This window comes from Alligator mississippiensis, chromosome 6, assembly GCF_030867095.1.
Source record: "Alligator mississippiensis isolate rAllMis1 chromosome 6, rAllMis1, whole genome shotgun sequence".
NCBI lineage: Eukaryota > Metazoa > Chordata > Crocodylia > Alligatoridae > Alligator > Alligator mississippiensis.
In genome coordinates, this window is record NC_081829.1 from 41,094,744 (window position 1) to 41,118,789 (window position 24,046).

Below are 24,046 nucleotides of genomic sequence, written 5' to 3' on the forward strand. Positions count from 1 at the left end.
AGCCCTTTAAATACCAAGGAGCTCATCTGTGACCAGAAGGAGGAGTAGTTAGTGGCATGTGGGAGGGACACAGCAGGTAGTTGGCCAGGGACTTGCTGCCTCCCTCCTCCTAATCTCAGGCTGTCAGAAACACAAGATCCATGCGGGAAAGCTGTCATCAACTGGCACCTGAGACTCCAGCTCTGCTAGTGCTGCATCCCCAGCCCTGCAAGTGAGGTGCTCACTCTACCCAGCTGCTCACCTGTGGGGAAGGGAGGCAAGAAAGTGAGCTGCTGTTGACTGAGGACAGAAGAGATGGGGCCAGGACTGTGAGCTGGAGACCTGCACTGCAGGGACAAGGACCCAAACTAGCAGCTGTGAGATGCACCAGAACTCATGTCTGGTAAGTGCCAGTGCTGAGATCCAGGACCCCACAACCCCCTTGGGGAGGGCAAGAATAAACAAGGAGTTGCTATCTGATGGGAATCTACCTGGTGAAACTTGGGGCTCAGGTTGGTGTGGTTCTTCCCCTCTCCTGGCTAAATCAGGGGACTTGGTGTGTGGTTGGTCCCAGGGAGAGAGCAATGCACTGCATTAGAGAGCCCCAATCCTGCAAAGCCGAGCCAGCTTAGCTGAGCTGTTCAGCTTTGGTATCCCATGCCTGCATCTGTTTCATTCTTACTCTTGCCTGATATCAGTTCCTATGAATGCAATTTAAACTAAACTTTCCTTTCCTGTCAGAAATCCAGCCCATTTATATGCTGCTCATTTTGGCAGATGGCTTTTCAAATTTTTTGGAATTGTTCAAATCCCTCCTGACTTTCATGCTAGAGAATTAGTGCCTTGATCCAGGCTCTCTAACCAGTAATAATATAATAAACATATATGCACCCAAACAGAAATCTGTAGGTCCAGCTCCTCTCTAGAATACCTGTGAGCATAAAACTCAGTAAATCTAAGAGGTAAGAAGCTTTGCAATTCTTTGATTTTGTTTATATGCCTTTACTGACTGGCCTCCTATCAAATAATTGCTTGGTGTCTGTTGTAAGTAATCTATATAGAGCCAAGAGAGCACACAAGGACATATAAAAGCTGATTTTTTTTTGTCAAAAATTACTGTATTTGTTTTCTTTCTTAAAGGATTGTGTTGGGATGTGTGTGTATATCACAACATGAAGAAAGGGAAAATGTGATGTAATGTGGAGAGTTCTATAAAATTAAAGTTTGCAATGAAGTGTTACCCAGACATAACTGCAATAGATTTATACATATTGTCACATGTGTTTTAATGTTTCCTTAATTCCAAAGTTAAAGATTTACCAAAGAGACAGGCAGGAAGGTTTCACCCCAATGGAATGGGGTGAAAGCTTACACAGTTTTTTTTTGAAGAATAAGCAAAAAGCTGTAAGTTCAAGGGAAAGAGAGCGCTTGCTCATCAAAATCTTGTGCACACTAAGATCAAGCATGGTACCCAGCACATGTTGATGGTCCTTGCAGGGCATATAGTGCAAGAAAATTAATCCAGTGCTCCAGCAATCCTTTCAGACTCTGATTACTATGAACTGATATCACAGATGAAAAATAATATTTTATTTTTTCCATCAGTACAGGTAGTTCCAAAAAAAAAAAAATTAGACTACTTATCCACAAGTAGTGTTTATTTCACTGGTTACCTTTCTGATTTGGGCTACACTGTATTCTGATCTATTTCTTAGTATGGTTTAGTTTAATCAGACCAGGCCAACTGCTTAAAAAAAAAAAAGCCCAATTCAGCTTCCAGATACCTTGTGTAAGTTCCGAATAACAATGTTGTACTCAGTTGATAAACTGAATATTTATACCAGTATGAATAAATGCACAATCTGACCTAATGTCAGTGAGTAGAGCAAATCAGTTGGAAACATTTAAACGTTATGATTCAGCAATGAAAAATAAAATTGAATTTACACAACTGTTAGAAATTCCTTCTCTTTGGATTTGCTCTACCTCGTTCCAGAGTGGCTGCTGTACAGTACATTACAGACCCTCTTACTTTGTTGCTATTAATGCTTGTATAGATAAGGCAGTTATTAGGTAGAGCACAGGATGGCTAGAATGGGTGTAACTACTTGGGAATGGAGAGAAGGAAATAAACTGAAGACAAAGGGAGTTGGCTTCAGCTTTTATAACCCTTGAAATGCTAGGTATTTTTTAAACACGCATATGGCATACAAACATTTGCAATACTGATGTTAGTATGTTTTTTACTAGATCATTTTATAGAGGCATTTATATTGAAGGATTGACTCTCTCTCTCTGGTTTTCAAAAACTATAGACAAAGATGTGTTCGTGGGGAAGTGAGCTGACAATTTTTTTCCTGTAGAAATTCCTGTGTTTTAATTTCAAGAACAAGAGATATAAAAATGATTATCCATTATTTTGGAAGGTTCAGTAATGCAGTTATCTAAATATTAAAGGGCTAGAGAGTTTGGGACTAGTCAGATCTATTCAAGTGGGCTCAAAGGGCCCAAGTGATTCCTACAAAGGGCTGAGAGAGAACAGTTGGAGATCTGAAATCAGGAAGGAAGTTTGCTCCTCTGGCTCACCTGGAACAGAGGCAGAAGCATAAGGGAGGAAAAGGCCCTGCTCCACCACAGGCTGCTTTGGTCCTAGGAATAGACTCATTATACATGTAAAGCTTTTGTTGAACTGTGTGCCATTGATTGAAGAATAAATTGTGCCTGAAGGAAAACCTTGAAAAGACTTTCTTATCGGATTAATTTATCGGGGACTGGGAAATGGATCAGTAACCATAAAGATCAGAGCTTGGTTAAGGGAAGGCAAGGGATAGAAAAGTAAATATATATTGAATACAAAAAAGTAAAAGAAGCACTATTACAACCTCAGCTTTATTATAAAGGAGATCAGATTAAATGATGTAATGGCCTTTTTTTGGCCTTTATCTATGAATGGATATTTTTACAGGTATTGCTATAAAGGCTGTCAATTAAACAAGCCAAGTAGAAAAAATGTACACAGAATTGGGAATTATAAACAATATATAGAAAGAAAGTATAATCAGATGTATGTCTACCAAACAGCCATTTATAAACTACATGCTGGTGATCACTTCATAATCTGAACAAATAGTTTATTAATTATGATTTACTGGAAGCTGACAACATGCCTCATACTGTATGAGTAAATGCTCAATCCAGGAAACCTGGAGTTGATTTCATAACTTTAGATATAGCCACGCCGATTCAGATAATAAAGAAGCACCTGCTTCTGAATGCCACAAACCCTGAGAAAGTTCATATATAGCTCAAAACTTTGTGTTGCCAAGTCCCTAAATAACCAAAACATACCATTACTAAGGATAGCATAAGCTTGCAGAGAAGAGAGGTTTTTCTGTCCATGGTCTATATCAGAAGAGAGGTTTTGAAGGCAAAGGGGAAGTCTAGAGAAAGAAGTAAAGATAAAAGTGAATTAGGAAGAACTGAAAAGGCATTGTAGCCATTCCTTCTTTCATACCTTGGGAACTCTTGCAAAAAGGGAAGGTGATTGGCTCCCAAGGACACTACACTTCTAACAATTCTGATCTCACATAGTCAGGATCACTTGGTCACTCACATGTAAGAATATACAGAGGTTACATCATGGATGAGGGTCTGGCCTTGCCTTGCTTTGTTATCTGCTCTGCTGTAGATTTGCCAGCTGACATTACAGTCCCCTGGAGCAGTCAAAAACTCAAGAATACAAGGGTCTTGCCATGCCTCCTCTGCCTAAAACTGAATGTGGCGTGTCACAGACACCAAAGTCTTTTGTATAGGATAACATAGCATTGCCTATGGGGACTCTGTGATTGTCATTTGAGGTCTGGGAGACTGGACATCTAGTCTCTTTGTAGTTGCTTTACTGCCATAGCTTATATAAAGGAACCTGCAGCACCAGTGACCAGGGCCTATTAGCAATATTCAACTCTTGCTCTTTATTAAGAGGGCTTCTTATCAAGGAAGTTCTGTAGGTTACTATTAAATAAAGGCATTTGCAATTTGTTTGTAAACCTTCTTCATTTTTGCTGATACAGAACTTCTGGAAATATTATTTTTTATCTTAAGTAATCAGGGTTCCGGATACAATGTTTAGATGATGTCTGAGTTAACCTTTCCAAACCAGGAAACGTATGTATCCTGTAATTATTTATTTTCTTTCTTAACTTTGCTTTTACCTAAAAAAAAGTTCTTTGTTTTGTTTAATTTCTAAACTTTAATTTGTTTTGCATTTTGACAGTTTTTTTTAAAGTGAGCATAGAAGAAAGGAAATGAATCAAAGTAATGGTACTATTTGTTGCTTGATACTTGATCTGCCACTGTTTAGCTTGCTTTTTATTAGGACTCTCTCGCATTGAACTGAGAAAAAAAACAAATCTTTGTTTCCTAAGTTTACTGCCCTTCTACGTATGCTCTTACTCTGTCAACATCACCAGAATATATGAACACATTCCAGTACTGTATTAAATAATATGACTAATGCTTATATTGTTTGTTCTTGTCTTCTACAAAGCAGAAGTATGTGTGCATGTATGCAACACAGCTTTGATAAGGTTTTCATTTCCTTCAGACATACATTTTGCTATGTGTCTGTATCAGAGAATGTAGGTCAAAGAAATTTGCCATGCATGTAGATTGGTAGGTGGTGAAGTTTGTGATGGTCCCTATTTCTTTTGGGAGTTCAATCCACAGGCTTAGACTGACCTCAAGAAAATACTTGAGGGCCAAATCCTGTCTCTAAAACTTCAGCCAATATAATTAGAAATGAAACAAACAATTCCATTGTCATGAAATATTTTAACACAGAGTAACTAGAAATTCTTAGTCCTAAATTTCAATATCCCAATTCAAAATCCCCTATTCTCTCTTGTATTTCACTATATTGTATTTTTTGTGTGTAAACCAGAACAGGTAGCAGCTGTGGCTGGAGGTGTGATAGGAGGCATCCTTTTATTCACCCTTATTGGAATAGCACTATATCTGCTTTGGAAGAAGTTATGCTTCCTACCTTCTTATGAAGAACTTGCCAATCCAGTTACTCCACCATGTCTGGAGCCCAGTCTACAGGAACAGAATTTTACCCAATCATCTCCTGCAATTCAACCAAAAAGCACAAGGTGAAAATATTTCTTCCTATCACAGGCTACTGTTTATTAAACCGCATGCCTCTCAACCTGCCAGTGTCAAAATGTAGGCAGACACACACACACATTAGAGCAGTGGTTCTCAATACTTTTAGACTCAAGGCCCTTCCCTGTAGACATGAGGTCCCCCTCAGAAAATGCTACTTGTTGGTGAAATTGTATTTATGATCTGTGGACTACAACGTTATCTGGTGATGCTCAGAATGAAATTTTTCAAGAACCTTGCAATCAAGGAATTAATGAAGCAGTAGACCAAAAGAAAAAGTTGGGGGACTAATGTTATGGTTTCAGTCTCCAAAACAAAACAAGCAACAAGTATTCTCCCCCCACCCACTCGCTTTTACATATTACTTAAGGATTAAAGGGATTTGTCTAAAAATGTGTTTGTATTTACAGAGTCTAGCACAATGATGTGCCAGATTCCTGGTTGGGTGCTTTAAGATCTTCCATAATACAAGCAACTGTTTACAATTTACATAAGCATACAATAAAAGGTATTATGTTGTCTGGTTAAGGAGTGATACAGATATAACTGATGGAAAACTTTGAAATTATAATGATACTAAATACATGTTCCTGTTACCAAGTGTGGTTTTCTTAGTTTTAATGGAAAAGTTGATAGTGGTTGTTGTCATTGAGCAGAACTAGAAGTGTTCCATTCATCATTCCACCAAAAATTCACGCGCGAGACTGGATTAATCTGATAAATGAAGAGCCGATTCAGGAGGACAATGAGCTATGCATGACCCCTCAGTCTGGATCTCGGTCATCTTTTCATTCCTTGGGTATGATGACACTGCAAAGGTGGGATAGACTATTGGAAAGGAAATGATACTGAGTAGCATGTTTGCTGTGAATTTACTACAGTATTCAGCACGAATAGTCCCAACCACTTCCTGTGTTTTCATGCAAAACTGGGCCACAAGAAACAGTCAGCCCTGCCTCCCCCTTATCTTCCACACAAGCAAAACACTGGTAGAGTGCTGTGACAGTGCTCACCTCTCCAGATGGGTGGGCATAGCCAGTTGCAGTTGTTGCACCCTACAAGGGCTGCAGCAACTACTTTCTCCCAGGAGCTGTGCAAAGCAGTCACTGTCTATAACAGTGGTGCCCAAACTTGTTGCTCTGTGGATTGGATCCACTCTGTGGGACCAATCTGGTATTCGCAGGGCTGGGGCCGCAGGCAATATGCACTGAACCAGGCACTGGTCCTGCATGCTATATGGTGGCTGCAGCCACAGCCTTGTGTGGGATGGGGCCTGCAATCTCAGCCCTGTGCTGTTCTCAGGATCAAGCCCTGCCACCCATCCTCAGCCCACTTATTCAGGATCAGGCTCATTGCTCCACACCCATGTGCTCCAGATCAGGCCAAGCTGCCTCACACATTACGGATCAGGTCCCATAGCCCCGCCCCACTCCTATGCACTTAGGATCTGGGCCAAACCACCCCACATACACAGGATTGGGGCCAACTGCTTGCCCTCAGCCACACATCAAACCATGCTGTCCCAGACCCATGTGTGCCTGGTGGGGCTGTCATCCACCTCTGTGCATATAGGCAAGATCTTATGCACAGGGCCATGTCATGTGGCCCATAGGGCTCAGAAATTTGGTGGTGGAGGACTGGTGGCAGAATTGCTAATGCTCCACTGCCAAGTTTCCAGACTTCTGGGGATCCCCACAGGCCAAATCACACAGCTCTCCAGGCTACATCTGGCCCACGGGCCCTGCTCTGTAATAACAGGAATAAAAGAGATGGGCCCCAGAAATAAACGTTTCCCAAGCTTTGAATTCAGAGAGTTCAAACCTTGAATTTATATGTAGAAGCAGCTTGTCAGTAAACAAGAATGATACATTGTTTCCCTTAAAGTCAACCTCTTTTCTTTTTTTTAATTTTATAAAGCTGGGGCTTATGTTATAGGATCCATCAATCCAGAACTGTACAAGGACCCTGAAGACAACAGCGAGACAAACTTCCCTGAGGGCAACATTGGTCGTCTTTGGTTCTCAGTGGAATATGAGCAAGAAACAGAAAGGCTCCTTGTCTCCTTGATTAAAGCCAGAAACCTTCAGGCCCCTGCAGGTTCCTGTAGTCCCTTTGTAAAAATCTACCTGTTGCCTGATGAAAGGCGTTTCCTGCAATCCAAAACCAAACGCAAAACCCCCAACCCACATTTTGATGAAAACTTTGTTTTTCAGGTACCTGCTTTTTAACTGGATTTCTGCCTATGATGTTTCACTCTGAATATCAGGGAAATAAGATCAAAGGAAGCAAGATAGGCTAGGTAGTCAAGAGGGCTACATCATTTCATGATGAACCTTTCCCAACACACATATGGCCATGACTAGCTGGTAGAAACTTTCCAATGAAGTAAGTTTTTGCCCAGAAGTGATGATTCATCGCAACTAAAATACTTTGCAAGAATGAATCAGTTTCAACAAACTTCTGTCAAAACATAGGCACGTGTTCTGTTGGACATCTGTCTGCTTTCATGCCAGCTCTAATCAATCTAGTTTGGGTTGCTTAGAGACCCTAGACTTTCCAGGTCAATTACTCCAGGATAGCCCTTCCACATAGACTGACACGGTTGGGAAATTAGTGTTTCCAGAGCTTCAGTCTCTTTGCTGCAGAACCTGGAAGACCTAGGAGTTCTGGCTCCACAGCAGTGAACCAAAATCCTGAGAACACTGACTTGGACTAGGGTTCATAGGGATTCCAAGCTTCCTTATTAGCATGGACTCAGGTTTTCTCTGATTAAAAAAAATCCCCACATTTTGGATTAAAAAAGTAACCCAAAATCCACTTTTTCCACGATTAAAGTGAAACACCACTAATTATATATGTGTGTGTGTATATCTATCTACACGTGCGCGTGTGCGCATACACACACACACACACACACACATTAGTGGTGTTTCAGTTTAAACATGGAAAAAAGTGGATTTTGGGTTACTTTTTTAATCCAAAAATGGGGGGGGGGGGAGGTTGGGGAGAGTTATCAAAGAAAACCTGGATCCCTGCTGTTTAGTAAGTGGGAGCCTGGCCATCCTGGGAACTCCAGCTCAAGTCAGTGATCTGTTGCAGAACTGAATGACTAGAAGCACTGAAAGTTTTAGCACACACCGGAGAGCTCCTGATTTGAGGATCTCTGCCATGAAAGCAGGAGCCCTGACTCTTGAGTTCTAGGCTCCTGGCTCAGTCATGGGTCCCAGGATCTCATCATGACATTGACAGGGAGCCAGTACACAGAAGGGCCCGGGACCAGATCTGAATCAGGAGCCTCAGAGTCCTGAAAGTTAGACTCAATTTTGTTTCAAAATTTCTGACCACAGGTTTTTATTTTGAAATAATTTTAATTTAATAAAATATATAGATACCTATTTTATATTGAAATTATATTGATTAAAAATTAGTTATTTAATTAGTTATTTAATGTACTGCAGTAATATATTGAGCTTCTAGTCAGCAGTCATTCTAGCACTGTTATGCTAAGTGTACATCTAAGCACCCAGAACCAAAAGAAAATCCCAGGCTCCCATAATTATTCTGTTTGAACGGTTTTTCCCCAAATAGAAATTTTACATAATTTCTGCTTTTATAAATTAGTAATTTTCAATGCATTTTTCCAAAGAAAAATGCATACTTATAAACCAAAAGAAGTGTCAATCATACGAGGTATTTTGCTAGGTATATGGCTATACATTTATATTTTTGAGTACAGAAACAAGCCTGAAAATAATTTATCATGTGTCCTGATGAAAAACTATGGAGCTATGTAATACATTGCTTTTGTCATGCAAACACCTTTACCTGATCTGTTAATCCGTTAACCTAAAACTACTAATATTTCCCTACTTTTGAGAAGCTTAAAAACAAACCAAATAATAAACAATCTCTCTTAAATTTGTGAACTGGTTTGCCTCCTTTCAAAATGTAATTCTCTGGCCCTGGAATTACCCTGTATTAAGATTTCAGGTGGGTAATGTCTGTAATTAGTAAAGTGATAGGTTGAAGGTACGGTATCTAGCAACACTACAATGCTAAAAGCATCAGTTTTGAACTACTAGGAACTGCATGCCTTCCCAGGGGATACCAGTTGCTTCTAGAAGTGGAACATTATACAATAACATACTTTCACATCAGAAGATTTATATTAATTTAAAAACTATTTGAAGTGCATTCTAGAGATTTTACAATTATATTAATACTATTTTTGTTTGGATCCTAAGAACTCTTTGCACAATTGTGACTTCACGCACTTAAAACACTGGGCTTAAAACATTTTTTCAAATTCCAACTCTCCAACACATTCCAAAAAAAAATCTATCTTAAAAATACATGATGATTATATTCTACATAGTGGTATAAATAATTCATCAGCACCCATTTGGATTATATTGAACTACTTTTCCTATTTTTGCACAGGCTTCCAGTAAAACATTACACCAAAGAACCCTGAAGTTCTTGGTCTTTCACACTGATAAACAGAAAAGGCACCACCTCCTGGGCCAAGCTATTTTGCCTTTGAAAAATGAAACACTAACTAGTGACAGCAAACTGGTCATTTGGAGAGATCTGGAGGCAGAAAACCTAGAGGTAGGCAACTAAGGAAAGGGTTAAATAAATTAGGCAAATATTACTCTGGCTTGTGTTTTTAAATTTTCCATCTTGATGGGCCTACTAGGATGGCTAGAGAACATACAGTAACTGCATGTGGACATGAATGGGACAGAAGAACATGAAATCAAATAATATATTGTTTTGTTAAACCCTGACAATAACATTCAGCTCTACAGAACTTCTGATGTTTCCCCAACCTGGACTTAACACTGGAATAGCTGCATGCATAGAGATCTACCTATTCCACAGCTTGAACAAAATGCAGTAGCTAAGTGTTAGAACATTTTCTGTTGTTATCTCTGTTATAGGCTGCGTACAGATTACTTTCTTCTAGTAGAAATGATTATTCTGGTAGAAAAATAGCCCAGGAGCTATGCACATATTCCTCCAGCCCTAGGCTGGAGTGCTTCATAGCACAGGCAAGCTCTCCAGTAAAGGGGCATTAGAGGGCTGCTCTTTGGGCCAACCCACCCTTAGGAGAGCCCATTACTTGACAGTCCGTGCTCTCCCCTGCCTGGGAAGGGGACAGGCTGTCAAATGGCAGATGGTAGCTGCTAAACAGCAGCTGCCACAGACTGCCCTAGAAGGGCCCCAGCCCCAGGAAAATGACCCCCAATCCTGTCAGCCCTGATGGGGACCTTCCAGGTTCTCCCCTGCAGGAGAATAGCCCAGCTCCTTGCACTTCTCTGGGTTGACCTGGAGAAGTGCAGGGTGGGTGGGGAGCACTCAGCCACTGAAGCAAACCTCCGAGATCCTTGCCAAAGGTGAATGACAGCTGCCTCACCATATACTACTTTGGTCTGAGCCAGAGTAGTGTGGGGCAAGGCAAGGCAAGGGCATTTCACCAAGCACTGACACTGCCACTGCCACACAACAGCCTGCTTCATCCTATTCTGCTCTGGGCAGCAAGGAGAAGTTGGCAGGGCTGGGAGCCAGACTTGAGATGCCTTCCCCCAAACACAGTTCCCAGCTTCTCTGCCTTTTAAACTGCAAGTGGAAGCCAGCATGGCTGAGAATCAGACTTACAAGCCCAGTTACTGGCTGTGCCCTTTTCAATTCCCGGCCACACTGTTCAGCTGAGCAGCAAGGGAAAGGAAACCAGTGGGGCTAAAAGCTAGTCTTGTAAGCCCAGCTTACTGCCCCTGCTGCTCAGCTGAGTTGCGGGGAAAGGGAGGGTGCAAGGGGAAGCAGGCGGGGAGCAACACTCCCTACGCCTGGCTCCTAGTGCCTGGAGCAGAGGCAAAATTCCTTCCTGCTTCTCACACTGGGAGCTCTGGTGTGAACCAGGGAGAGAGCATCTGGGGCTGCTCCTCCCTTTGTCTCATGTCTATGGGATTGGGGAACAGCTGCCTCTTGTTCCTTCTCCAGATGGGGATGACCCTGGTCTCAGGAAGGCAGGGGCCCTTTCTCCTAACTCCACTCCTCCTTGTTCCTAGGAGGAGTTAAACTGGTGAAAAGCTTGCAGACATTATGTCTCCCAGGAGAAGTTCCTGGGAGCAATTTAACTCTGGTTGTTCCTGGGTTATTTTTCTCTCAAAGCAGCCATTTTTGCGCAGGGAGAAAAAGCTTGAATGGCTGCACATTTTTGTTTTCTAATGGGAGAATGGAAATTTTTCTAGAAACTGAGTGTCTGTACATGGCCAGGAATTAAAAAGCGAAGGAGAAAAAAGCAGGTCACAGCAAAATAAAAAGAATGCTCTACCTCAAAACATTGTAATTCAAATGTACAGGAATGTTGCAGATGAGCCTTTAAGGAACCTTTTCATTTGTTAGCACTTTCATAACACATCAACAAGTTTGACCCCATTCAAGTAAACCTACAAAAACAGATATTTAGCTGGTGACAAGTCTAGAATTCTTTATATTGCCCAAGGGCTACAGCATTACTTACGCTGGTGCTGAGGGGAGAAAGACTGTGGGAAGTGTGGGAGTATGAAGCAACACTTTGATAATGTGCAATAGAGGGATGGGGGCCACATGAGAGTAGCAGTTAATAAGAGGGTACAAAACTTTTGCTGACATCAGTGTATTTACTCATGTAAATAAAGCCAAAGATTTAGTGTGAGGGAGCATATTGGAATCTCTTGAATAGTACACTGCAAAAACACTTTTGTCTAATAAAACTAACACCAAAATACTGTTCATTGCAAATACAATTAGTAATGAAATACAAAGACATTAGAGTTCATCTTCCATTCTTAAAGTGGCAGAAAACACTAGTGTGAAAGTGTACATCTGTATATGACTGAAGAGAGAGCCTTTCAGTTTAATTTTACCAGTAATCTTCTGCTTACAAAGCCCCCTTCAGAGTATGGAGATATCCAGTTCTCCCTCAGCTATAATGACTACCTGGGACGTCTCACTGTGGTGGTGCTAAGAGCAAGGGGATTGAAGCTACAAGATGAGAGCCTTACTACCAGTGAGTATTGCCTTACTCTCAGTTTACCACTCCAGAATTCCTGTATTAATTTATTTCTACCCTGTTCATCCACCGCCAGGCTTGCATTGACCCCATTTGAATAACTAAACACCAGCATGATTTAATTTCAGAATTAACAGGAGCAAACAGTTTTGTTTTACTGTGCTAACTAGATTTTGATAACTTCTATTTATTGTACCTGAAACTTTGTGCCCACAATTAACTGTGAACATGGTTGTTGGCCTCCAAATCAGACAAGACTACATTTCAGAGATCCATAGGCTCTGAACCCTGGGTTCAAAATAATATCTGAACCCAACTGTGTGACTTCAGTGCACTTCTAGAAGCTTGTGAAGTGTTGTAGGATAGAAAGAGCCGTATGGATGTAAAATATTTTATTATGTGGTTAATTTTCTCTGTAATTGCAGCTACTGAAGAGTTGTATAAAGTGCACACAGAGTGAATCTTAGAGCCTTGTTGCATAGGAATTTTGGGCAGCTCCTGGAGCTCTTAGCACCTGGATTGTCCACATATTAACACCTGAAACTAGTTTTAAGCACTTGTTATGTGGCTCAAAGATATGCCGCTATAGGGCAGAATTCACCTGATTCATGTTACCTAGCTTGTTACACTAAAGTGTAGCCAGTCCAGGCTACACTTTAGGGTAAACACCCCACCCGCTTCCCCTGCTAATCTGAGTTGAGCCCCGAACCTCCCCAGTGCCCCAGATCCCCACTCACTGCCCCACTTACTTAGGGCTGCCCACCCTGCCAGTCCCAGGGAAGCAGGCAGGGAAGGGTTAACCTGTCTGCTTGGATGCTGTCCCTGCTGCTCTCTGGGCAGGTACAGCCAGAAAAAGAGCAGCAACCAGGCAGCTCAGGCCAGGCAAATAGGTTAACACTTCCTTGCCTGCTCTCCTGGGACATTGGAAGCCACACCTAAGCAGTGGAGGGGAGGGCATGGGGGAAGCTTGGAATGGGAGGGTCAGGGATTTGTTCCTTTTTGTCCTCCAGGCCCCTGCTGGTATTGCTCCAAACCTGAGCTAGCACTAACACTGATCAACATTTGTGCAGCTCGCAGTGTAAGGTGTAACAAGGCTCTTACTGACAAAGATGAAATGCTGCTGTATCAGGTATCTGTAAACATCCAGACACCAGGCATTGTGTTATAAAATGCTAAAATGATGTTTTCTGAATTCAATATGTAAAATGCAGCATGTAAAAACAAGATACATATTGCATTTTGTTTCTAGAGATGGGTTTGCCTTGCTCAAGGCAGAACTGATATTAAAAACGAACAAACAAAATAATTTTCCAATAAGCAAAGACATGAGGTCAAAAGCCATGCCCTAGTTGTAAAGGCATGGCTTGAAGAACAGCTACTATAAATGGGCCCTAGAGAGCAGAGATAAGGAAGACATTTATTAGGGTTGTGCGAAACGGTTATGTTTCAATTTGGTTTCGGATTCAGCCATTTCGAAGGGACAGTGATTTGTTTTGGTGTTTCAGATCACTGTTCCGTTTCGATTCAGTCAAATCTGTTTTGGAGTTTGGACACTGTTTTGGTAATTTGGCCATAGGCATGGGTGTCTGGTGCTTCTTGAGTCGGGGGGGAGGGGTCCCCTGGTGCCTGATCCTGCTGATTGCAGGGATGGGGGTGGTCCCCAGCAGTCAGTCTCACTCACTATGAAATCAGTGCTGTTCCCCAGCCGGCACTCGCAGGGGGGACACTGGTGCATCCCTAGGCGTTGCCCCTGGCCATAGGCTATAATGGGGAATCACTAAAATGCTTAGAACTGGTTCAGATGAAAATTGCAGGGATGGTAGCCCCTTTGGAGGGCATGAAGCCTGCCAAGTTTCAAGGAGATAGGTACAGGGGTTTTTGTGAAACTTCACCCCAAACTGTTCAAAGCAAATCTTGTGTCGTGTGTGTTAAGGCAGAGCGGGATGAAATCAGCAGGCATAGTAGCCCCTTCTAAGGCCATGAAGTCTGCCAGGTTTCAAGGAGATAGGTGCAGGGGTTTCTGGGAAACAGCACATTAAGCTTCTGAAAGCAAAACTCATGTCACTTATGTGTGTGTAGGCAGAACAAGATGAAAACAGCAGGGATGGTAGCCTGTAACAGGGGGCATTCCCTGGTGCCAGTCAGATTTCCGCCCACCCACCCGTTTCTGGGCCAACCGCCCACCTCTCATTTTCCTGCCATGCCTTGATGGAAAACTGATTCAGATGTTTCCCAGGTGGGAGGGTGCCCATTTAGGTGTCTAGGGGTGACATTCATTCCGCAGCTGCATATCTTCCCTACACTGCAGCCCATGCCTTGCAGATTGCATCCTTCACCCCCTCCAACTGTGGTCCCCCGTCTGGGACCTTTGACTACCTTAGGCTCTGGTCCTGCCTTCAGGCCAGTCGCAATCCTGAGCCTCTTCCTCTGGGGATTCCTCGCGGTGGGCCCCTGGCCCTTTGACCCAAAATTGGGTCCTGGCCCCAGCACAGACCAGTCGAGGGTATCCCTGATATCTTTTATTAGACTAACTGAATAGTTGGAGAAATTTATCTTAGCAAGCTTTTGGGTTTGAAAACCCTTCGTCAGGCTGAGGAAGCATCTGCAGTTGGTGCATGTGGTCTTCCTGGATGGAATGAATAGTGAAGAAGCCAGAGGCTGGTATGCATGCAAGAAAGCCAGTCAGTGAAAATATAAAATGAGGTGTGAGGGGGTGAGGGACAAGCTGGGAGGGTGGGGGGTGGGTTGGGAAGGGGGATGTAGTAGGTAAAAGTGGAGAGGTACCTGGGGAGTCAGAAGTCAGGCAGGTTATAGTGTAAATCCAGAGGTTATAGTGTAAATCCAATATCTATATTGAGTCCATGAGTTTTTGTATCCAGGAGGCTGATAAAATGAAGTTCATAGGCTCGTCTTTAAAGAGTGGTTTGTACATTCAAACAACCACAGAACCTTGCTAATCTCATCACTAGAATCAAACTTCCTACAGCCCAAAACACACAGAATATATTCAGACCATGCCATGACAAGAAATGCAAAACCTGCCAACATATCTCCAGTACCCCCACAATTATTACACCCCACAACAGAACCATGCCCAACTCCTGGATCTTACAGGTGCACCTCCAGAAAAGTTATATATCTCATCCGGTGCACCCAATGCCTTGATGGAAAATATGTAGGAGACACCAAGCAACAACTGCACACCAGAATGAATGCGCACCAGAAATCTATTACAGACAAGAATACCCACACACCTGTGGGGGCACATTTTTCACAAGAAAGCCACTCTGTCTCCAGTCTCTCAGGCCTGATCCTCAAAGGGAATTTACAAACCACTTTTCACACGAGCACATGAACTTCACTTCATCAACCTCCTAGATACAGACACTCATGGATTCAATATACATTGGATTTATGACACATGATAACCTGCCAGACATCTGACTCCCCAGGTACCCCTCCACTTTTACCTGCTACATGCCCCTTCCCCTGCATCCCTCACCCCCTGAAACCTCAATTTACATTTTCACTGATTAGCTTTCTTCCCTGCATTGCATGCCAGCCTCTGGCTTCTTTACTATTCCTTCCATCCAGGAACAGCACACACACCAATTGCAGATGATTCCTCAGCCTGATGAAAGGTTTTAAACCTGAAAGCTTGCTAAGATGTATTTCTCCAACTATTCAGTTGGTCTAATAAAAGATATCAGAGTGACCCAAAGACCCTTGTCTGTCTTGTATGTGTTAAGGCAGAGCAGGATGAATGCAGCAGGGATGGCAGCCTGTAACAGGGGGCCTTCCTGGTGCTGGTTAGATCTTGGCCCACCCACCTGTTTCTGGTTCAACTGCCTGCCCTTCTTTCTCCTGTCATGCCTTGATGGAAAACCAATTAAGGTGTTACCCAGGCAGGAGATGACCCATTTAAGTCCCTGATGTGTAGGGGTGACATCCATTCTGCAGCTCCGTACCAACCCTACCCAGTGGCCCATGTCTCGCAGATGGCATTCCAGGCAGCTAAACTCACCTGGAACCTCACAACTCCACTGCATCCAGCAAGCCTCAGGCCTCTCAAAGATCTTACAGGTGTGGAGCTTAAACTCAGATTCTCCCTCCTTCTCCAGAACTTCTCTGGCTATAGCACTCAGCTCCACTGCTTCCGGATCCAGCTCCTCCTCTGGCACTGGAAGGCTCAAGCTGGGAACTGAAATTGGGGTTGGGGGGACACTCTCATGCTGGTGCTTATCATGCTGGTGGTGCTGGAGATTATTGTTATTGCTGGTGTTAGTGGGGGTGGGGCAGGTGCAGACACTGCTCCCATATCCTTGCTCCCACTAGCAGCAGAAGCCTCATGCCTGCTAGGGAAGAGGGTGCGTCTATGTTTGGGGGGGGGGGGCAGAACTTGCGGCTCTCACTCTGGCCCTTCTGCCTGCCCCCCCCACCAGAAGACTGGGCACCAGCCTTTTCAGCATGCTTCATGTTTGGTGTGCTGGAAAATGTGTGTCTGCATGTGTATATGTGTAATATGATTTTGAGGGAAGAAATATTTGAAAGGGATTAACAATAGGGATGGCAGGCAAGGGTAAGTGGGAAAGAATTGGCTAATGGTTGGCTACAACTTGGTAGCAAGAGACTACCTACTGCTACCAGCCTAGACCCTTTAGATGCTATGATCTGCTGCTTGTGCTGCAAGAGACAGATCTCACAAAAGGCAGAGAGCAGTTCACAGACAGCCTTATGTTCTTTCTCCATCCCTCCCTCAGAGAACTGGGATTGGAAGAGACCTCAGGGACAGATTGTGGACACTGGCCAGCTACAGCTGCCAATATCAGAGCAGTCCTTCTCCGCCTCTTCCCCCTCCCTCTTCTGAGTTTGTTTCCCCACAATCCTGCCTCTGGAATGCTTTGGAAAGTTCCGTTTCATTTCAGAGATATTTTGGAGCCTTCCGTTCCAATTCAGATTTGGTGTTTCAGGCGCCGAAATGGGCTGAAACACCTCCAAAACGAAATGGCTGCCGGAGTTTCACACAGCCCTAACATTTACATGACTGGCTTTTGGGAAATGAATTACAAATGATGCAGGTGAAACATCCTAAGAGTGGAAAAGCTTAAACATGGACAATTCTTCATTGTCATTACCTTTATGACCAAGAGGAGAATGCTTCTTATATTTGATCTTTCTTCTAAGTGAAACTTTGAAATTTTTCAACAGCAAGAGCTAAATTCACTTTGTTTCTTTCAATATACGTGCCACAAAGCTGCTGTGTTAATTTGATACCACAGTCTTGCAGATTATTATAGCAACCATCAGTATACTGATGGAAGGCATGACACTCTCCAGGAGGAAGAATGGTCAGCAAACAGTTCCCCAGGCTAAATGCTTAATACTTAATAAATTAAATCAATCAGCCCTTATTTCCTTTGGTAATGCTTTTTTAGTACAGCTGACTTGGTGATTGCTGAATCTCTTGCAGATGCTAAAGAAAACCTACATGAGAAATCTCTTGTGTTTACAACACTATCTGCTTCCTTGTACGGGTGATATTTGAAGCAAGGTCTATGGTAGTCTGTTGTAAGAGACAGATCAACAAAGGGGTATTTACTGATTGAATAAAGCTGGAGAGTGAATTTAGTGTTTTTAAAAATAAGTGTGATGACTTGACGGAGCCTGCTAAACCCAGTCTCTCTTGAATGTAAACTGCTGAATACTAAGATGTGTAATGTCTGTGAATGGGATGTAGTAGGAGTAGAATGTTAACCTCCAAACTCCTGTTTGGACCAATAACTTTCATTGATTTGAATGAAATTAAAAACCATATAATCTGAGAAGTGAGATGAATTTAGTTACAACACATGAAAAGCAAATGCACCAAACCTAGTGTTTCTGCTTGAACTTCCAAGTGTTACTTCCAAAACTGATTCTCTAGTTACAAGAAAAATTTAGTACGACACCAAGGAATTTTTCTTTTTATTGAGGTAAAGAGGTTGTATCACATCAAAACTAAATTAATAGGATCCAAAAAAGGATTAAATATTTATATGGAAATCATGCCATCTACTGTTGTTATAACCAAGTATAACATTTTAGAAGGGACACCTGATCTTTGGTTTAAGCCCTGGAGCACGTCTGATTGTTAGAGACCAGTATTAGATTTGTATAAAGCCAGAGTTTTATTCCCTCTCTGTCTACTGAGGAGTTCTTGCATGTTCCTCTTACATGTTTGATAATGGTCAAAGATAGGATACTAGAAAAGAAAAAGATAAAGATCTTTTTATTCTCCCTTTGCCAGTTGTGGGATCACTCCTGACATTTCTAATTAACTTAAGTCAACTCTGGAAATTATAGTACTGCTAAACTTCTGCATTAATGAACTGGGGAACAGGGAGTAGCAAGAAGGGCAGCAGCAGGGGAGCTTGTATTGCTTTTAGGGAAAAGACAGCCGTATAGTCAGCAAGAGGAAAGTTCTTATGTACTTTCTACTGAATACTGAAACTGGGGGGAAATGGAAAATGCTCAGACCACTTTGGACTTTAGCAGATTCAGACATAAGCTGAACAACAATGAAGAGTGGGGATGGTATAGATCAGGAAGCAACGGAAGACATTACATTTCTTTCTTCCACCTCTCTTTTTTTCCTTTTTGCGAAGTCTCTAAAAGACAACCCCCCCAAAAAAAACCAGACAATACACAGCTTTTTATTTGCCAGGTGCCAGTATCTTCTACAAACTTCCTTTCCAATGTGCCAAGATGAAGGACAAGAAATCAATGACATCATAAGTCTCTATCTTGAATGTGGATGCCACTTTCCTTGATGGGAACCTAAAGTGTTTCCACTAGATAGCATCATTGTATTTTCTTCCCGTCCTGTATTTTATAAGGCCTCATTAACCTTTTTATGATACACAGCATCTGAAAGCATGGAATTGCTTTCAGTTATCTTTGTACTTTCTTCTCAGTGCTCTTGACATGTTGCTTTCTTTTCTTAATCTTGTTTCACTGCAGGTGTGTATGTCAAAGTGTCACTGATGAACCACAATAAATTCATCAAGTGTAAAAAGACAGCAGCTGTTCTAGGATCCCCCAATCCAGTGTATAATGAATCCTTCAGCTTCAAGACAGACCAGAAAGAGCTGGATACAGCAAGCCTGAGCCTGTCTGTGCTTCAGAAAGCTGAGGGTGACAGTAAGCAATATAATTTACTGTACCTGAGATGTCGCAAAGCTTGTTAGGTTCTTGTACACTGGCAGAAGTCTACTCTGGATAATTCTAAACTGAGAGAAGCATAATGGTACTTATTAATAGGAAAGTTGGGTATTTCAGAAGCTGCTGCTTAGATGGCTAAGCCACTAGAAAAGGGTTCAGAAAAGCTAATAACATTGTTTTAAAATATTACATGTATTTTTTCTTTAGCAAAAAAGTATTCATACTTATGAATAAACCTGCAGTGGGAAACAGTAATTTTAGAGATTTGCACTGGTCCACCTTAGTGTGTTCCTTACACATCTTTCAGAGACCAGGTATGTCTAAATAGTGATTCTTAACCAGGGTACTATGGCACCCTGGGGTGCCACAATATTCATTTTAGGGTGCAGCAGAGAGCCACTCAATATTAGCACTGTTAGGTGTGCAAACACTACACATTCACAAGAAAAATCCAGAGATTTCAAATAGGAATCCATAGTATCAAAAACATTATGACCTGTTATGGTCTTTCTGAGTCCTGGGCAACAGAAGATTTGCTCTATTCTTCTGTAGTCAAGAAGTGAGTGAAAATTAAGAGCTAGCATTTTCTGACAGGTGCCTTGAGTCTAACAAGGTTGAGAACCACTGGTTTCTTGCTTGTTATATTCTGATGACAATGGGAAATCATTCACAGTAAAGGTGAATAACTACACATTAATTCACTACTTGATATATAGTAATATTTAGAATAATTTAGACAGAAGAAAGACTGTGGGTATATACATCTCTTTGAATTTAAACTACAGGTCAACAACAGAAATGTTGTGACCTAGGAAGTATCCATATATTATCTGGGTATTATCATTTTTTTCAAATCTAAACAAGTACTGAAACAAATAACTTTCACGAGATTCAAGTGTAAAGATTCAATTTTCACAAGATTCAAGTGTAAAATCTTGCCAAAAGTTACATAATGATCTGGTTCTGGGGGACTGGAATTAGTGATATAATCTGTATTAGAATCAACACACAAATCCATAGCAATTTTCATGTGAGTATCTCAAAATGTTTTACAAACCTAAAAATATATCCAGTTAAGATGGGTGCAAATTACTAACCCCATTTTACAGATGAAGAATTGAGGCATGGAAAAGTTAAATGATTTGCTCAGTTTCACAGACTAAGCCAATGGTACAGAGCTAGAAACAGAATCCATAACTTCCAACCTCTGATTTGGTACTACAGTAACTGAGTAGTCTTCTTTCCTATAAAGAGCCTTTCACCTCCAAGTCTCAGCCAGTTTGCGACTGACCAAAGCAGGACACATTTTGAAATAACTCTTGAGGTGTAAGGGCTGGAATTAAAATATATGTATACAAGATTGGAGCATACTGGAAGAGTACTATAGCTCAAGATATAGGGTTCTTATACAAGTTACATTTTTTGCACAGTAGGACCCTTGAAACTCTCTACACCTGTGACAACATATATGCATGGCTACAGAGTTTTTTTAAAATGGTTGATCGTGTGAAAAATTAACCCTGGTCAAATGAGTAAGTACCTACTGAAATCATGGCAGAAGTGTGCACAGTGGCTCCCTTAATCTTGCAGTTTCCCCCATGATTCTCCCCACTGCTCGCTCTTGACTGGCAGGGAGGTGAGAACCAGTTTTAAATATGGTATGGTTTTTGCCTCCCACCACTGAGTACCCCTGCTGCTTGCTGCTGACAATCTGGGAGGTAAAAACGGCGCCATATTTAAAACTGCAGTTTAAGCTTCCCCGTTGGTAAGGAGCGAGTGGCAGGGCCCCTCTGTGAATCAGCGTGTGGGGGCACATGGGGAAAACTGCCAGATTAAAGGAGCTGCTGGGCAGTGCACTTTCACTGTGATTTTGGTAGGTCCCTACAAATAAGGTATTAGATTAAGGCACTCTAAAGCAGAGTGCCATAGGGAACATATTCCCTCCAGGGCTAATTTTTTGTGTTGGGGAGGACTGGGCTGCTGCTTGCGCCTCCAGGGCTGTTAGCCCAGAGCTGTTTGCTGCTCTGAATGACCAGAGCTGAGGGGGGCAGGGGCAAGGTGGAAGGGAGACCCCTTGCCTCATGGACTCCTGCCATATGGGGTACTGGGGGGAGCCAGGCTGGGCCCACAAGGCAGGGGCTCCCTTCCTCCACCCTGACCTGGGCCTCTTGATAGCAGCAGCACAGAGCTGCCAGCTGCTTTAAATGACCAGAGCTGGGGAGGGGAGTGGGGTGGATGTCTGCCTGTTGGGTTGGGGAAGCGGGGGGCCTCTAACTCATGGTGCTTTATAGAGTGGGGCCCTGAACATCTGCAGGTACCTTTACAGCACGCTCCTCGACTGGAAATACTTTTTTTTTTTTAAGTTAGTAAAATAAATGTTAATATTCTGATCTTAGGTAAAGATCTAATCAGAGCATTAGACATGTACTGGTTACTAACCACCCTTTCTTTTTCTATTCAGAAAGCCACCAACTAGGACGTGTAGTGGTTGGGCCCTATATGTACACTAGGGGCAGAGAGCTGGAACACTGGAATGAAATGACCAGCAAACCTAAGGAGCTGGTTAAAAGATGGCATGCTCTTGCTGCAGCACCTAATTAAACAACTGGTCCCTCTGCATGGCAGTCAAAGGACAGAGACCTCCTATAACACACAAAAGTGCTGATATGCTTTCTAATCCAAAGACAGGGGCACAAAATGGTCCCACCATTTAACCTCTTCCTCCAGCTGACAACTTTACATTTAACCTCCTCTTACATGCACACAACATAGTTGGCTGCTAAATTGTTTCTCTCTTCCTCCAAAATTATTTTTCAATTCTCTTTAATTATGTACAATAGAGCAAACGAAACAAAGATAAGCTTGAGTATAGTAATCCTATATCCAGTAATTTGGGCTACTGATCCTGCCTGCTGGTCACTACATTTTCATGTAGCTGGAATGTAAAACAAGTTAGGAATTGGGCCTAATAGACCTCTGCATTATCCCTGTGCTAGGCCAAGGCAACTTCACTAAAATTAATATAGGTACTTTGGCACTAAATTGGAGTAACACACTGATCAATTGGGCCTAAACTATGTTGGCTGAATACTATATGTAATGCAAACACTATGTTACTTAGAATGACTGTACTGTAAATTTGAATGGGAGTAAGATAATATTCAGAACAACCATTAGCACAATTATGTGCATCTCAAGATAACTGTACTTATCTCAGTTTAGCTGAACGTCTCCAACTGGCTCAAATTAAAACATTGACTTTCTGGTAAAACTGAAAGACAAAAGGAGAAGGTACTGAAAATGTTGGCTAAAATTCTCATATTAAAATCTCTTTCTAGCTTGAACTCTGATGAATGAAAGAAATAGTTTTAGTGGAAAAGTAAGATGGAACAATTATTTTTAATCAGTGTAAAATAAACAGGACATCCTCTTCCCTCCTTGACTGCTCATTCAGAGCTTGACCCTAGGACCTTTCACACCCGAAACAACGATTATAAATCAGATCAACTAACTTCCTTTTAATGAATCATTTAGTACTTTGTTCCAATCAGTATTGTAAATCTTTATAGTAGATATAAAACAGGCTTCCTTTCAAACAGGATGCACCATTAATTAGCTTAATACATTAAGCAAAACATCTCCTGAGAAACTAAAGCACTTTTTCTTTTGAAAACATTGCTCCTGTTTGCAGAAGGTACTGTGTGTTGGAATATCTCTGAGACGGGCAGTAGTACAGTATGTTCAAATCTGGTCTCCCAAGAGAAATATATGACCTTCTCTCATACTACATGGTTTGTTATAAATCAAAGTGTACAAAAAAGGTCCATGTCTTAGATGTTGGGAGGGCACACTGAATTTGTTATGTGAGGAACCTTATAAAATACCTGACACCATACTTTCTTTCCCTTGAATTAATGCTATCAAGCAACAAAAACATGTCATAGATCTGGTTTTCCCAGTTTACTCCTCAAAACTGTTTAAAACAGTTTATTATTTATACGGTTTGTCTGGTTTGGGAAGCAAAATGATATCTAAATGTGTGTTAGCTAAATTAATGCAACAATGCAATTGTAGTGACCACTATTTTTACAGTGTGGCACCTTTAAGATAAAAGACAACTTATCTGATAAAGGTGAACAATAAATTATGTTTCCTGCACAAGTGCAGGGGGGCTGGACTCGATCTGTAAGGTCCCTTCCAGCCCCTAATATCTATGAAACTGTGTGTCAGTCATGCTGGTGTTACTAGACTGTGTGTAGCTTCAATTAGTAATGTATTATTTCTGTTAATTAAAATGCTACTAAAACTAGAAAACAAGGGATTTTTGGTCCTTTGCTTGTACTTGTCAGGTTGACAGTGCATCCCTTTCTGTCTCAATAAACAGTGTATAATATGCAATAAAAAGGAAGCAGCATTAGTGCAGTGCATTATTTCTCAGTGCTGCTTATACATTATAAAATAACAAATACTGTGTCTATGTGAGGTTTGCCATTTAATGGTTCTACATAACATTATGGGGATTGAAGGATATACATACAGATATACATAAATGTTTCAGATGGACAAAAACTGCATGTAGACCAGGTTTAAGGGTAATTCAATTACAACGCATGGTTTGTCTCTCATTCCAGATTATATCCAAGCACT

At 41.8% G+C, this 24,046-nt stretch overlaps 2 protein-coding genes across 9 annotated transcripts in view; one reads left to right on the plus strand and one right to left on the minus strand.

Annotated features, from left to right (window-relative positions):
* The window catches only part of GPRIN2 (G protein regulated inducer of neurite outgrowth 2), a 69,104-nt gene extending 64,000 nt beyond the window's left edge, over positions 1–5,104 (minus strand). For 5 of the 6 annotated variants that reach the window (XR_009463026.1, XM_019497085.2, XM_059729822.1 and 2 more), the window contains exons 1-2: positions 5,021–5,103; positions 3,328–3,419 (exon numbers count right to left, since the gene is read on the minus strand). The gene's annotated coding sequence lies outside the window, so the exon portion shown is untranslated. Of the gene's footprint in view, positions 1–3,327; positions 3,420–5,020 lie in introns of all 6 variants that reach the window. The other variant, XM_019497084.2, reaches the window with a different exon arrangement.
* Positions 1–23,816, plus strand: SYT15 (synaptotagmin 15). 3 transcript variants are annotated; one of them, XM_019497091.2, is made up of 8 exons: positions 31–382; positions 4,924–5,129; positions 5,799–5,941; positions 7,060–7,355; positions 9,583–9,753; positions 12,076–12,196; positions 19,199–19,378; positions 21,861–23,816. In XM_019497091.2, exons 1-8 carry the CDS (start codon positions 362–364, stop codon positions 21,998–22,000), a joined length of 1,278 nt encoding a protein of 425 aa, XP_019352636.1. In that variant the 5' UTR covers positions 31–361; the 3' UTR covers positions 22,001–23,816. The 3 variants fall into 3 exon arrangements, with proteins under 3 accessions (XP_059585808.1, XP_019352636.1, XP_019352637.1); XM_019497092.2 differs by having other exon boundaries at positions 37–382; positions 4,919–5,129; XM_059729825.1 differs by lacking the exon at positions 9,583–9,753 and having other exon boundaries at positions 1–382.
* Positions 23,817–24,046: the final 230 nt, after the last annotated feature.